The 14,213-nt window shown below is 37.4% G+C and overlaps 1 protein-coding gene across 1 annotated transcript in view; it reads right to left on the reverse strand.

The window, feature by feature from the left end:
• The window catches only part of DOK6 (docking protein 6), a 269,235-nt gene that overhangs the window by 52,855 nt on the left and 202,167 nt on the right, over window positions 1–14,213 (reverse strand). Inside the window, exon 7 of the mRNA XM_074877431.1 lies at window positions 1,067–1,184. Coding sequence (XP_074733532.1) covers window positions 1,067–1,184 — 118 coding nt within the window. The remainder of the gene's footprint in view (window positions 1–1,066; window positions 1,185–14,213) is intronic.

Here is a 14,213-nt window from a genome sequence, read left to right on the forward strand (position 1 = left end):
TACTGTTATTTAACTGTAAGACTATAACCATGATTACAAATTCACTTTGTCTTTGTTGTATGGGGGATGATGGGAAACAAATGCTGTACTCATTGATGAGTCACCCACTGAACTCACAGCTCACCTGCTGATTTTAATTTATGTGATAATTTACAAAACAAAACAAAACACTTCACATCTTTCATCTGTATACTGCATTTCACTTACTTCCATGAAAACATGTACTATGTTTTCTTGAATTGGGTACTCTTGTTTGTGAGCAGTTTCTAACCTCCTATCTAAATGTAAATTGCTTATGCAAACAGATTATTAAGGGAGAATTTAAATAAAATCCTTAAGCCCTTTCCAACTAATACAGAAGAATACATTTATGAGAAGTTATTTTTTAAAAGTGAAAACAATAATATTAACTAAGGTCTACATTTTAAATCTAACAATAATTTCAGTTTCCTAAAAGATACAAATCAATTTCAGTTTAAGAGCAGTCAATCATCATCATCATCATCAAATTATGTTAATTACAGCATTTAAAGTCTTCAGCAAGTAGTTTAGAATCTAAATATATGAAAGAGAACTGGAGACAGAAAAAGAGGATATGTATATACAGAAGGCCTGTAAATTAGTCAAATCAACAGTTCATATATATGATTCCCCAAGCAAATTCACCAAGAATAGCTCTTATTCCAAGAACTATTTTGTTTTAATCTTGCGACTCATATAGCCACTTTATGTAGATTTAATTGGTCACTCTGAGATTGCCCAAATACATACATAGTCTTATTGGAAGAAAATACTAAAACAACCTGACATTGATTAGCTAAAGCTACATTGAGCCAAATTGTCTATCCAGCTTTATGTGGTGATTCGGGAATAATTTTCATCATTAGCTTACAAAATTAGTAAAAGAAACCTGTTTTATGTAAATTTGGGAATCCTGCTGAGGTTCCTGACAACTTATAAAATGAAATGGAGAGAAAACAACCAGTGCAAATAAAAAGCAATTTGCATGAATTCTGGTCAAATGGAAAGAGCTAGTGGACATGGCATTTACTTATAAGGAACTTGCCTTGTAAACTGTAGATTTCTCCAACGCTGTTCTGCCGGGTGATATGATGCCAATATGCGCTACGAGGAAGTGAGATCGACTTGGATAATGTCATTGGTTCAGACAGACTGGTCTGGAGCTAAAAACCAAAGCAAGCATAAATGGAAGATCACATAACAATACTTAATAGGTAATCTCAAAACTGTAAATTGAACCAATGTTGTTATGAAGATACTATTTGCTGAATTACCACAGGTTTTATACTATCATTTAAACTATGTTATAAGCATCAGCACTGTGAATGCTTGGGAAAAAGCTGCGAAGGTATATTTGGGTATATAGGTTCATTAGCACAGGTTAATATTAGGACATAGGAATATGGTCCTATTTATCTACAGCTATTCTTGTTGCTGCCGGGATTTTGTTATTTTCTTCTTTAACTTTACAATAATGATGGATTAGAATATACCTGAAATCTTAAACCCCTCTACAATCGCATTTCTTTTTGGTCATTTAACCTGCATAATGGATTGAATACCCAGAAAGATGCTAAGAGACAATCTGAGACAACCAGCAGAGAATTAGCAATGAAGAGTCATTAAACCCTAATCCTCCATTTAAGTGGAGGCATCTTGTCCCTAGTAGCAGGCTACAGCCTCAAGAACAAGTTTTCCCAGTCCAGGGACTTCACGTAACCAAAACTGTGAATTGAATGATAAGTGTCCATGTGTACAAGAGCTGTACAAGGCGCAGAAACCTGAGAGGAGGAATGTAAACTTTATTAAAATTAGAGAGATCTGTCTCCAGTGCACTATAGATGTGAGTGAAAGACAAGACTAGGCTATAGGAAAAAATAACGATGGAGGATTGTGCATCCTGACAACCTCTTTGGATATACTTGTATAATTTTGACTTTCTCTGTCTAGAAGAAAAGAGAACATATCTGAAAAATTTTTGTATCTCTGGCTTTACAGAATATAAATGTGATCAGTGATTTGCGGGATCTAAGAAATAATGATGATGCTATGGGGCATGTAATTTCTTCAGCGGATGTCTGGAAAGATCAACACTGAAGGATCAATCTGAAGATTTAGAGGGGAAAACCTTTTAATTTCAGGAGCAGCACCAGGACAGTGAGGGTGGTACTCTGAGAAGGTGTGCCTAGAACCTCACATTTCCAGAGAGTCCAGCTGAAGAGCAAAAGGTATTCAAGGTCTGGATCATTTACTTCAGGCTAATGATTAGCTCCTAGGGTTTCTTCATTCAGAATCATAATGCTAAATTAAAAAAGCTGTTTTTATCAGTACAAACTCATGTTATTCTGTAATAAACAGAAAAACCCTTTTGGAAACAGTATCCACAATTTATAATCTATATTTAATAATCTACAATGATTTCATTTCTGAGTATTAACACACACTGATGTGTGGCAGATATTTTGCTTCAGATCAATCTATTGTAATTACTTTTGTTGTTGTTTTCTTGAGAATTGTCATCAAAATTACTCCCTGTCTACAGCTAATGCAGCTGTAATGTAATGCTCATTTATAGCCAAATATTACATTTAATTTGTCAGTGGTGCAGATCATCACTGGAAGCTATTCAATATGAAGTAAAAAGCCTGCAGAAACATTTCTTCCATTAGAAAAAGTTCAAAATCCTTATCACATGAATTCTATTTTTAGGTCCACTTGAGAATTTGAAGTTCATTGATACAGAGAATTTCCTTTATTGTGGAGATGAGGGCAATAACAAACATACTATTTTACCATGTTAGTATATCAAGGCTAACAAGGGTAACTTTGTTGAGTAAGAAAAATAAATAAAATCATGTAACTTCAATACACAGCTTATTTATTCAGGATTTATTCACCCAAAAGATAAATTATAGTCTTGAGGCAATAGGCAAACCTTTTTATTCATATGCATTTTGGAAAAAAAAAAAAAAATCCAGTAAAAGGGAACCACTTTGACTATGGTTCATTATCTCAAAAGCTAAATTCATGGACTGAACTGAAGTGACTAAAGTTATATCATTATTCCTGATCTGAGGTGATTAGTACCTGTCTGATCAGAAGAACTTTATATGCATACATATAGTAAGAACTGCTCTAGTGCAGAAGATCACACTGTGAGCATTCACAGTACTTTGTTTCCTCAGATTCTCTAATTAAAGAACAACTTCTGATATCCCCTTTTGGGCAAGAAGTATCACCATATGCTAACTGCAATAGAACCAGATGAACTACATTTCTCTGGGGACTCCATAGAGAGAAAATGCAATTTCTATTTTATTAAAATATCATCCTTGGAAAAAAAATACTTTAAAATAAATTGTCAATGTTTTTTTCAATTTAAGACTTTAAGATATAAACATAAACATACGATTTGAAGACCTTATCAACTTGTGTATCATAGAAAGATTCTAATATAATAGCACATTAATTTTTCCATGAAGTTATTCTTACTGATTGTTAGATCAGTATTAGCTACAATTTTGCTTTTTATATTTTTTATTAATATAAAAACCACATTATTGGTCAAATGTAATTGCCTATGACAGAATGCTTACTCCCACAAACTGCTATTTGTAAAATATTTCTGTGTTCAAAGAAAATTGAATAATCTACTGACAGAAATCTACTTTCTCTAGAGACCATCTTATATGCTAGACTTGTGGTTGTTTCACATAAAAACCTTGAAACCAAGGTGAAGAAAACAGGCATATAAACATCCATATAATCTATGGAAATATATGGAAAGCTATTAAATAGCTTTTTTCTATATAATTTATTACAGATTATACTAGAATTTAATGTACTGTTTCATAATCCCTTTTCCCTAACTGTAAATGAACGGTGATAAAAAAGAAAAACAAAACAAACAAACGATTTGTAAATCAGGGAAGATGAACCAAAACTCTTTACTTGTTAAATAATTAGTCACTCAGGTTTGAGACTTCTGGTGTTTCAGACCAGTGGAAGAGATCTCTCCGGATAAATTCAGAGACTTTAACCTAGATACTCTTCCCTTTCATCTTTTTACTATGACTCAGAAAAAAAAAAAAAACCAACCCTGACTTCTCCTCTATGCTTTTCCGAACCAGCTAAGTCAGAGAACATTTCGCTATGGAAAATAACCAAGTAAATAACCTTTTTAATTTTCTTCTTTTCCTGAAACATGCAGACCATCAGTTTCTTACACAGATTTATTTCTGTCCTTAATTTAACATAAATACAACAATTAAAAAAATATCTTTAAAAAATATTTCACGTATTTCCTTAAGCCTATTTACCACTTCCAAAATTAAATCAACATCTCTGAATATGGATCCCTCCTTACATAAGAGGCCAATTGCTGTTGCTTCCAACACTGGCACATTTTCCTTAGGAGCTGGCAAAACAGGTTCAGATGCATTAACATCAATAGTACAGAAAGGGCCCATAATGGCAGAGGTAGCACAGACATGTGGAAGAAGTAAACTCTTTGATCTGGGAATGAATTTGAGGTAATTCTACCCCTCTACTCTGCTCAGTTGAGACCCCACCTGGAGCACTGTATCCAGCTCTAGAATCCTTAGTACAAGAAAGACATGGCCCTGTTGGAGTGGGTCTAGAGGAGGGACACAAAAATGAGCAGAGGGATGGAACACCTCTGCTATAAGGAAATGCTGAGAGAGTTGGGGTTATTCAGCCTGGAGAAATGAAGGTTCCAGGGAGACCTTATTGCGGCTTTTCAATATTTAAAGGGGCTTATAAGAAAGATGAGGACAAACTTTTTAGCAGGGTCTGTTGTGATAGGACAAGGGGTAATGGTTTTAAAAGAGGGTAGATTCTAGGTACAAGGAAAAAAAAAATTACAATAAGGGTGGTAAAACACTGGAACAGATTGCCGAGAGAGGTTGTAGCTGTTCCATTCCTGGAAACATTCAAGGTCAGGTTGGATGGGGCTCTGAGCAACCTGATCTAGTTGAAGATGTCCCTGCTTATTGCAGGAGGGTTGGACTAGATGACCTTTAAAGGTCCCTTCCAACCCAAACCATTCTATGATTTCACTAAGGGTTTTTTGCAGTCTTGCATCCATGAACTGATCTTAATCTTTGGTATCTAGGTATAGAAACACAGAGGAAAGTTAAAGCAGTAAACCAAATTAAACATACAATATATTAATATAGCATTACATAAAACATGCATCTAGAATGATTTTGCTACAAATACTTCTCAAATCTGATGAGGCTTCAGGAAATGAAAAACATAATCCAGACTTTTTTTCCCAATTTAAGAGGAAAAAAATGATGATGTAATTAGAACTTGGGCGAAAATAAAAAAAATCCATCACTGAAGCTTTTTTGTTATCTGACATGAAATACCCAGTAGTTAGGTTTCCTACAGTTTCCGCCAGAATCTTTCTTTTAGTAAGATACATTTCACACAGTGAACATTACATTTCTTTCCTGTATCCAAATCCAATATCTAAATCCAAAATAGCCAAAATATTAAGTCATATGAAGCCTTTGTATTGCCAATGACAACTTTATAATTCTTAAAGGACTATTTAATTAAAATAGAAATAATAAAAAAAATAGATCTATTAATGTGTTACTGTAAGTAGTTCCACATATTTTTCATTATTGTTCTTTCATCAGACAAGACTTAAGGGCTAAACTTTCTTTTAAGTCCCAGATGCCATCTCCACTGGCTTAAACAGAGTTGTTACTCTGGTATCAATAATGAATACAATTCCAAGAATGGAGCCTGCTAATTGTATTTAGGGTTCTGAGTTTTGATCTGTTTAGCATATTATTCTCTAACTTTCTTCTTGCATTAAAAAAGTCTAAACAGTGAAGGTGAGAGAAAATACATTTGGCTTGGGGAGAAAAACTGAACAATATACAGTTCATTCCATTTTTTTGGCTGCAATAAAAACTTTTTTACAGATATGGTCTGGGAATAGGTTACTTTATTATGGATAAAAAATCCCAGCTCATTTCACATTCTCATTAGAGTCTTTAAACAAATAGTAAGTGAACTAGGTCACAGAAGACTAAGAGAATTGTAGTCTGCAAATATGAATTAAATATCACTATTTAGACTTTTTTTTTCTTTATAACTCTGAAGAAGGTTGCTTTGTGTGTTATGTCTTGAAGAGGAAGAGTGGTCAAGAAATATATTTCACTTCTCAAGTATCCATTAGCTGACAATGGAATAGCATAGATTCATTTCACTGGTATACACAGTGAACAATTACTAGAGTTTAAGAATCACACAATCTAGAAGGTAGCATCAGCTGAGGTACCAGCTCAGCTATCAGCTGAGTTACAGTACAAGCAAGAGAGAAGGTTTTTTTTTTGTAAATGAATTTTCAGTAATGACCAAGAAAAATGTGTCATGTTTGCCTTTTTTGCAAAAGCAAATACTGTTGTCCCATGTTCAACTTGTTGAACAAAAGACCTGTTCTACAAAAAGCAGTTCCCATCTGGTACTGTGAATTGGATTATTCCTTCTTAAGGAGGAGTAAAACATGTGTTTTACCCATGCAAAAACAGTGTTTTACCCATGTTTCTGTTGACTTTTATTCTGCTATTCCAAACAATTTTTCCAACTTGTCATTTTGAATTCTGTCTCTGAATTGACCCACTTCCATACTGTCATATAACTGTAAAATCCAGAATTCTAATAATTAGATTGTGTCTTGATCCAGAACTTCTATGATAATACTTAATAAAACTGGATTCAGGATATATTCCTATGAAAGTCCAGTGAGAATATTCTCTTTGGTGATGCGTTACTAACAATTACTCTCTGGTTATGATTTCCCCATAACTCTTTGTTCATGATCACTTAGTTTGCTTAGAAAATAGTCATGTGTTATCTGGACTGTGTTCATTACTTAAAGGTGCCTACTATTAATATAAACACTTACTGCTGTCAGCATACTATTTATTTGCTATGCACTGCTTTACGTTTATTTTTATACTTTTATCCAGCTTGCTGTTCCTGACAGAATACACAATACTGGCAAAAACCCCACCAATATATGACCTCATAAGTCTTCTGAAAAGACTTATAGAAAAGCTAGCTGTGAAAGTAATTTCAGTGATTTCAGCCTTTATAATATATTTCTAGCATTTAGGTTTTCAGTAGTTATTCTAACCTTGTTATGACCTTTCAGAGAGTTTCTTAATCAATTATGGAGGAAAAAATCTCAAAATAATAACACTGCTTTGCAGTGCCAAGGTGGATGATGATTACTCTTTGGCGGTGGAATAACATTATGTATGAATAATAAAGCAATGGTGAAAGAAAAGCATTCTGAAGGGAGATTCAATGGGACTGATATTTTTTTTTCTAATCTCCTTGGCCACACTATAAAGAGAGAATTGGGACATTTTGCTCCTTTTCTGGCAAAAGTGTGCTGGGTTTTTTTCCTTGTTTTTTCTTTCCTCTAAAAGAAGCTCATAATAGAACACTTTGTTGTCTGACAGGATTAATGTTGGAGAAAAGTAGCTGGATTTTACATCACATTGGGATTATATTTGTTGAATGTCAGTAAGGTGTGTGTCATCACCCATATTCTGTCACAAAATTGTGGTTTTGTTTCTTTCATGAAAGAAGTTTCCTCTCTACGGAAACTATACTAATTACCATGAGGGTAGAAGGTCAGGTTCTTACATCTTTACAAGGTTTGAGACATTGTATTATACATTGGCAATATATGAAATACTTTATCTTTTCTTCATTGCATAAAGCCATTCACTAATAACATGGGAGATGCTGCTGACATGAACAGAGCTGAGACTACTTCAAGCCTGACTATAAAGTAGGTCTTAGTGGAAACAAACACAACTAAATGGTAGGAGTCTCTAACACATAGGAGAACTTGCTAGCAGGTTGAGCTAATTTCTTCAATAAGTACATATATATACATATATTCACTAAGGGCAAATCATGCCTGACAATTTTGGTGACCTTCTACAATGTGGTTACAGTGTTGGTGGACAAGGGAAGAGCAACTGACAACATCTACCTGGATTTGTGCAAAGCTTTTGATGCTGTCCCGCACAACATCCTTGTCTCTAAATTGGAGAGACACGGATTTCATGGATGGACCACTCAGTGGATAAGGAATTGGCTGGATGGTCGCACTCAAAGGGTTGCGGTCAATGGCTTGATGCCTAAGTGGAGGGGGGTGACAAGTGGTGTTCCTCAGGGGTCAGTGTTAGGACCAGTACTGTTTAACATCTTTGTTGGCGACATGGACAGTGGGATTGAGTGCACCCTCAGCAAGTTTCCTGACGACAGCAAGCTCTGTGGTGTGGTCGACACGCTGGAGGGAAGGGATGTCATCCAGAGGGACCTTGACAGGCTTGAGAGTTGGGCCCATGCAAACCTCATGAAGTTCAACGAGGCAAAGGGCAAGGTCCTGCACATAGGTGGGGGCAATCCCAAACACAAATACAGGCTGGGCAATGAGTGGATTGAGAGCAGCCCTGCAGAGAAGGACTTAGGGGTATTAGTGGATGCAAAACTGCCTATGATCCAGCAACGTGTTCTTGCAGCCCAGAAAGCCAGCCGTATCTTGGGCTGACCAGTGTGGCCAGCAGGTCGAGGGAGATGATTCTCCCACTCTGCTCCGCTCTCATGAGACCCCACCTGGAGTACTGTGTCTAGCTCTGAGGTCCCCAGTGTAAGAAGGACATGGACCTGCTTGAGTGGGTCCAGAGGAGGTCCATGAAGATAGTCAGGTGGCTGGAACACCTCCCTTATGAAGACAGGTTGAGAGAGTTGGGGTTGTTCAGTCTGGAGAAGAGGAGGCTCCAGGAAGACCTTGTAGCAGCCTTCCAGTACTTAAAGGGGTCTTACAGGAACGATGGGGAGGGACTTTTTATCAGGGACTGTAGTGACAGGACAATGGGTAGTGGTTTTAAACTAAAAGAGGGCAGATTTAGATTAGATATAAGGAAGAAATTCGTTACTGTAAGGGTGGTGAGACACTGGAACAGGTTGCCCAGAAAAGTCGTGAACCAGCCTTTGAGCAACCTATCTAGTGGAAGGTGTTCCTGCCCATGACAGGGGTGTTGGAAGTAGATAATCTTTAAGGTCCCTTCCAATGCAAACCATTCCCTGATTCTATGATATATATATGTGATAAAGAATCCAGTACTGCACAGACATTATTTGCAGATATTGATTGTCCTATCTGTTACAATGAAATGGAGGCTTTTATGACAGAGATGTGCTGGACAACACGAAGGAAAAGATTTTGCAGGTAGACATTTGCTGACCTGAAAATAAGCAGCATTTGGAAATAAGACTGTGTGGAACTATAAGATAATTTCTCTAAGTGGCATCACCCAGGGCAAAGTCTTCAGCTTTTAAAAGTAAAAATCTAGGACTTTTGAAGATGCTCAGTACTGATACACTTGTTTAAAGGCATGGTTATTTCCAGATGGCAAATGGGGATGATCAGAGCAAAAAACCCACCTAAAACTGAAAAACAAAATCCAAAATAACAGCACATCCCTACACATTTTATTCAAGTCAAAAATCACAGTAGTAGAACAGTTCATCATGTTGACTCATGAATGCTTAAATTGAAGGCGGGTGGCATAGAACACACTGATACAGATCAACTTAAACTCTAGGGTAGTTAGCTTAACCTTCAAAGATATGTTCTACGGGTCATTAATCTCAAGCAGTTCATCAGTGAAATGTTCATTTACAGCTTTGTCTCATTTAAAAAACAAGCAGTGAATTATGTATATCATTATGAGTGTTTGTTAGTAGGTGATATAAAATACAAGTCAACGATGGGAGGGCTAGGAGGAGTTTTAGTCTTCACTGAAATAAGGAGTTAATAGTAGCCAGTAGAGTACAGGGGATGCTATTTGGTTTGGAGAGGTCCCTGAGGACAGGAGGAAAGCCAGTGGCACTCTTATCTTCAAGAAGAGCAAGAAGGAGGACCCAGGGAACTACAGGCTCGTCAGCCTCATCTAGGTCTCTGGGAAGATGATGGAGCAGATAATCCTGGAAATCATTCCCAGGCACATGAAGGATAAGAAGGTCAACGGGATTAGTCAGCATGGATTCAACAAAAGGAAGACATGCTTGATCAATCTGATACTCTTCTATGATGAAAATGGCTGGCTTGGTAGATGAGGGGAGAGCAGTTGATACTGTCTACTTTGACTTCAGAAAGGCTTTTGACACTGTTTCCTGTAAGATCCTCATGGAGAAGCTGATGAAGTATGCGCTGGATGAACAGTCCATTTCAATGAGGTGGACTGAAAACTGGCTGAATGGATGGGCTTAGAGACTGGTGACCAGTGGTATGAAATCTCTTTGGAGGCCAGTAACTAGCAGTGTACTCCAAGGGTCAATACTAGGTCCAGTCCTGTTCAACATCTTCATTAATGATCTGGATGATGGGGCAGAGTGCTCCCTCAGCAAATTTGCTTATGTTACAAAACTGGGAGGAGTGGCTGATACACCAGAGGGTCATGCTGCCATCCAGAGGGACCTTGACAGGCTGGAGAAATGGGCTGACGAGAACCTCATGCAGTTCAACAAGGGCAAGTGCAAAGCCCTGCACTGGGGAGTAACAACCCCAGGCACCAGCACATGTTGGGAGCCACCAAACTGGAAAGCAGTTTATCAGAAAAGGACCTGGGGATCCTGGTGGACATCAAGTTGAACATGAGCCAGCAAGATGCCCTTGTGGACTGCATTGGGAGGACTGTTGCCAGCATGTCAGGAGAGGTGATCCTTCCTCTCTACTCAGCACTGGTGAGGCTACACCTGGAGTGCTGGGTCCAGTTCTGGGATCCTCAGTTCAAAAGAGACATGGACATCCTGGAAAGAGTCCAAAGCACCACTAAGGTGACAGAGAGACTGGAGAATTTCTCTTATGAGGAAAGGCTGAGAAAGATGGGACTGTTTAGCCTGGAGAAGAGAAGGCTCCAGAGGACTCTTATTAATGTTTGTAAATACCTGAAGGGAGGGTGCAAAGAAGTCAGAGCCAGGCTTTTTCCAGTGGTGCCCAGTGACAGGACCAGAGGTAATGGTCACAAAGTGAAACACAGGAGGTTGCCTCAGAACTCAGGAAACACTTTTTTACTGTGAGAGTGACAGAGCAGAGGCAGAAGTTGCCCAAGGAAGCTGTGAGGTCTCCTGCCTTGGAGATATTCAAAAGCCATCTGGACATGATCCTGGGCAACCAGCTCTGTGTGGCCCTGCTTGAGCCAGGGGGGTTGGACAAGATGACTTCCAGAGGTCCTTTCCATCCTCAACCAGTCTGTGATTCAGTGATGAGTATCTCCAAAATTATAGAGAAGGTTTTGCTAAAAAGGGAGAGTGTCAGATCTGTCTTCTGAACAATGTAGGGATAAGTAAGTTGGGGTGGGAAAGAACAAACTGAAATGCATCAGTTGGAGACAGCAAAGAAAGAGGCTGTCCAGAAAGGCTTCACCAGAGTGTTTTATAGGGAATTCAACCTTAGATTTATGGTCTTCCAGAAGGTTCTCTTTCATGAGGTGTGTCAAGCCAAAGTTAAAACCAGCGAGGCTTGCCATCAGTGCTGACTTACAAAGTCTTGTCCTCATTCCTCTGTTCGTTCTTCACTCTCCTTGCTCTGGTGGGTATTCTTATGTCAGACCAAGCTGCTCACATCTGACCTCAACCTGATATGCTTTGGAGAAGATTTCAAAGTATGCAAGTTTTTTCTTGGTATTGCTTGCCAAAAGATATGACATATCTTAAAGAGGTATTTGGGACACTTGAAGTCCTCAATATTTTACTTGAGAGTACTGGAAGGACAGTCATTCTGACTTCATAGAAGTTGCTTTGGCCAGTTTTAGAGCTGGTATGGTAAAAGTCATGGCATGAGAAAATGTCCCTCAGTGGAGAACAGACTTCGAAAAGTCTCTCTAGCATGTAGCAATACAGGTGAAGTAAAGATGAACTCAGAATGTCCCCAGCTGGGACAACCTTACCTGAGTAAGTTTGGGGCTGAAAAACTGGAATTCTAAGGCTTACATATGTATTTTGGCAAAAAAATTTGCTAGAATCTGCATTAAGAGTGTTCACTGCACAGTTATTTGAGTTTCATTCTTTCTGATAAAGCAGATGCCTTGGCCCTCACAAGCTTTCTTATGCAATTTTTCTTCTATTGTCTAAAACAGATGAGTAGTTTCCGATCACACATATTTGTGGAAATCACATTTCTTTTAGTTACTTCATTTCATTGCTGGTACCAAAGAACTTTAATAAAATGACAAGAAGACAATTTTCTGAACACTTCCTGAAACAATAATCATCAATAACATTTCATGAATATTTCTTATTAAGCTTATCAGTGCATGACTCCAGTATTCAGTGACACACATAGTCTTGCTGACCTCTACTTTCTGACATTTTCAAAAGTTAGTTTTATGTGTCATACAAAGACATTTCAATTAAAAAGAAAAAAATAGCAAACCCAGAATGCATAAAAATTAATATCATGTAGTAAAGTCCTCTTAGATGACTCTTCAATATCTTCCAAAAGAACACATTTCCTTCCTTTTAACTAGTTACTTTTAAACATTACAAATGCATCTTGAATCATGCATACTGGGACTAGTTATACATATGCAATGCACATGAAGGCACATGAATCTAAATTATTAAGTTTTAGCTTTGAAATATATTATTGTGGGGGGCGCTAAAAAATATGCCTGTGTATATGAACACACAAATAAACATACTAGTTTAAAGTAATTTATTAATTTAATATTTACTTTAGTAGCTCCATTGCCTTTAGTGGGCTTTTACAGATTTAAAATCAATTCAGAAGCTGGTATATAAAAATAAAGGGCTACTCTTTTCCACTGTGTGTGCCCACACACATGGGGATCACATCATGATCATGTATATAGATAGATACAGCCAGAGGATTCTTGACATTGCTCAGTTTTAAAATTTCAATAAGCAATCATTCAAAAGCAATGCACACACTTCTAAATAAATATACACAATGTATTTTTGGAAATAATTTTGGGGGGTCCAGAAACAACTTAAAATGAGAGACAAGACTCTTCCAAATCACAGTACAAATTTGTGCATATAAAGAAGGTAGTAAAACTTTTGCTTCATTTCTGATGCTCATTTACTAATGTAGCAAAAATAGCTGCAAATCAGGAACCCAATTTGGAAAGGGAGAAACAGAGAAGTGTTTGTAAATTACTGTATCTTTCAACATACTTGCATCAGCTTAATAAATCCTACAGCTGGCAATCTTTCTTCATTTAATTTCATTTCTGATATAACTCAGGTGGTTTTTTTTCCTCTGGCAAAAGTTGCTTTGTGTAGTAGAGGTTGTAGTTGCATGACCACATGTCCTATAAGTCAAGCCTTTTGAAATGCATGGTTGTCATCCTTTGCCTCCATGCTGGTAAGTTCCAGCTTCATGAAACAAAAGAAATAAAATTATACCTGTTGCCATGGAAATCTGCAACTCCATCACTTTTTTTCTTCATGTAATACAAAACGTATGTAAAGGTGATCACTGAAGAATATGTGGAAAATGTTACAGAAATGCCATCATTTTACAAATGATTTTACAAAATCTCTCAGCTAGTAGCAACTGAAACTTTTACCACTGTGTCCTACAAGGAAACAATTAAGAATAATGAAGAGACCACAAGTTCTTTCATTTTATAAACAAGAACCTATGTTGATTTGTCAATGGATTTTGAATCACAGACACTGCAGAGAGATGCATTCAACAGCCAGCCATATGAATCCATACGAATCTTGCCTGGCAGCTACCTTTATGGAAATGGATTCTGACAGACTGAATATATGATGAGACTAGCAGCTTTTACCCTGAGACAGTCATAAGCAACAGAGTGATGTATGCTTCTGCCATAGCATGGAAAATCTTCATTAAACCCTTGCTGCTGAATACTACAGAATGGAAATGTTTTTGAAAAACCTGCAGTTTAGATGGGTCAGTACTCCAATACTTTTTAACATATTCATCATCAACATGGGCAGTGCCACAGAATCCACCCTTACCAAATTTGGGGATGACATCAAACTAGGGGGAGCAGTTAAATGCCCAGATGGAAGAGCTTCCATTCAGAGGGACCTCAGCAAAGCAGAGGAAAGGGCTGACAGAAATCTTGTGA

Source organism: Strix uralensis, chromosome 1, assembly GCF_047716275.1.
Source record: "Strix uralensis isolate ZFMK-TIS-50842 chromosome 1, bStrUra1, whole genome shotgun sequence".
Classification (NCBI taxonomy): Eukaryota; Metazoa; Chordata; class Aves; order Strigiformes; family Strigidae; genus Strix; species Strix uralensis.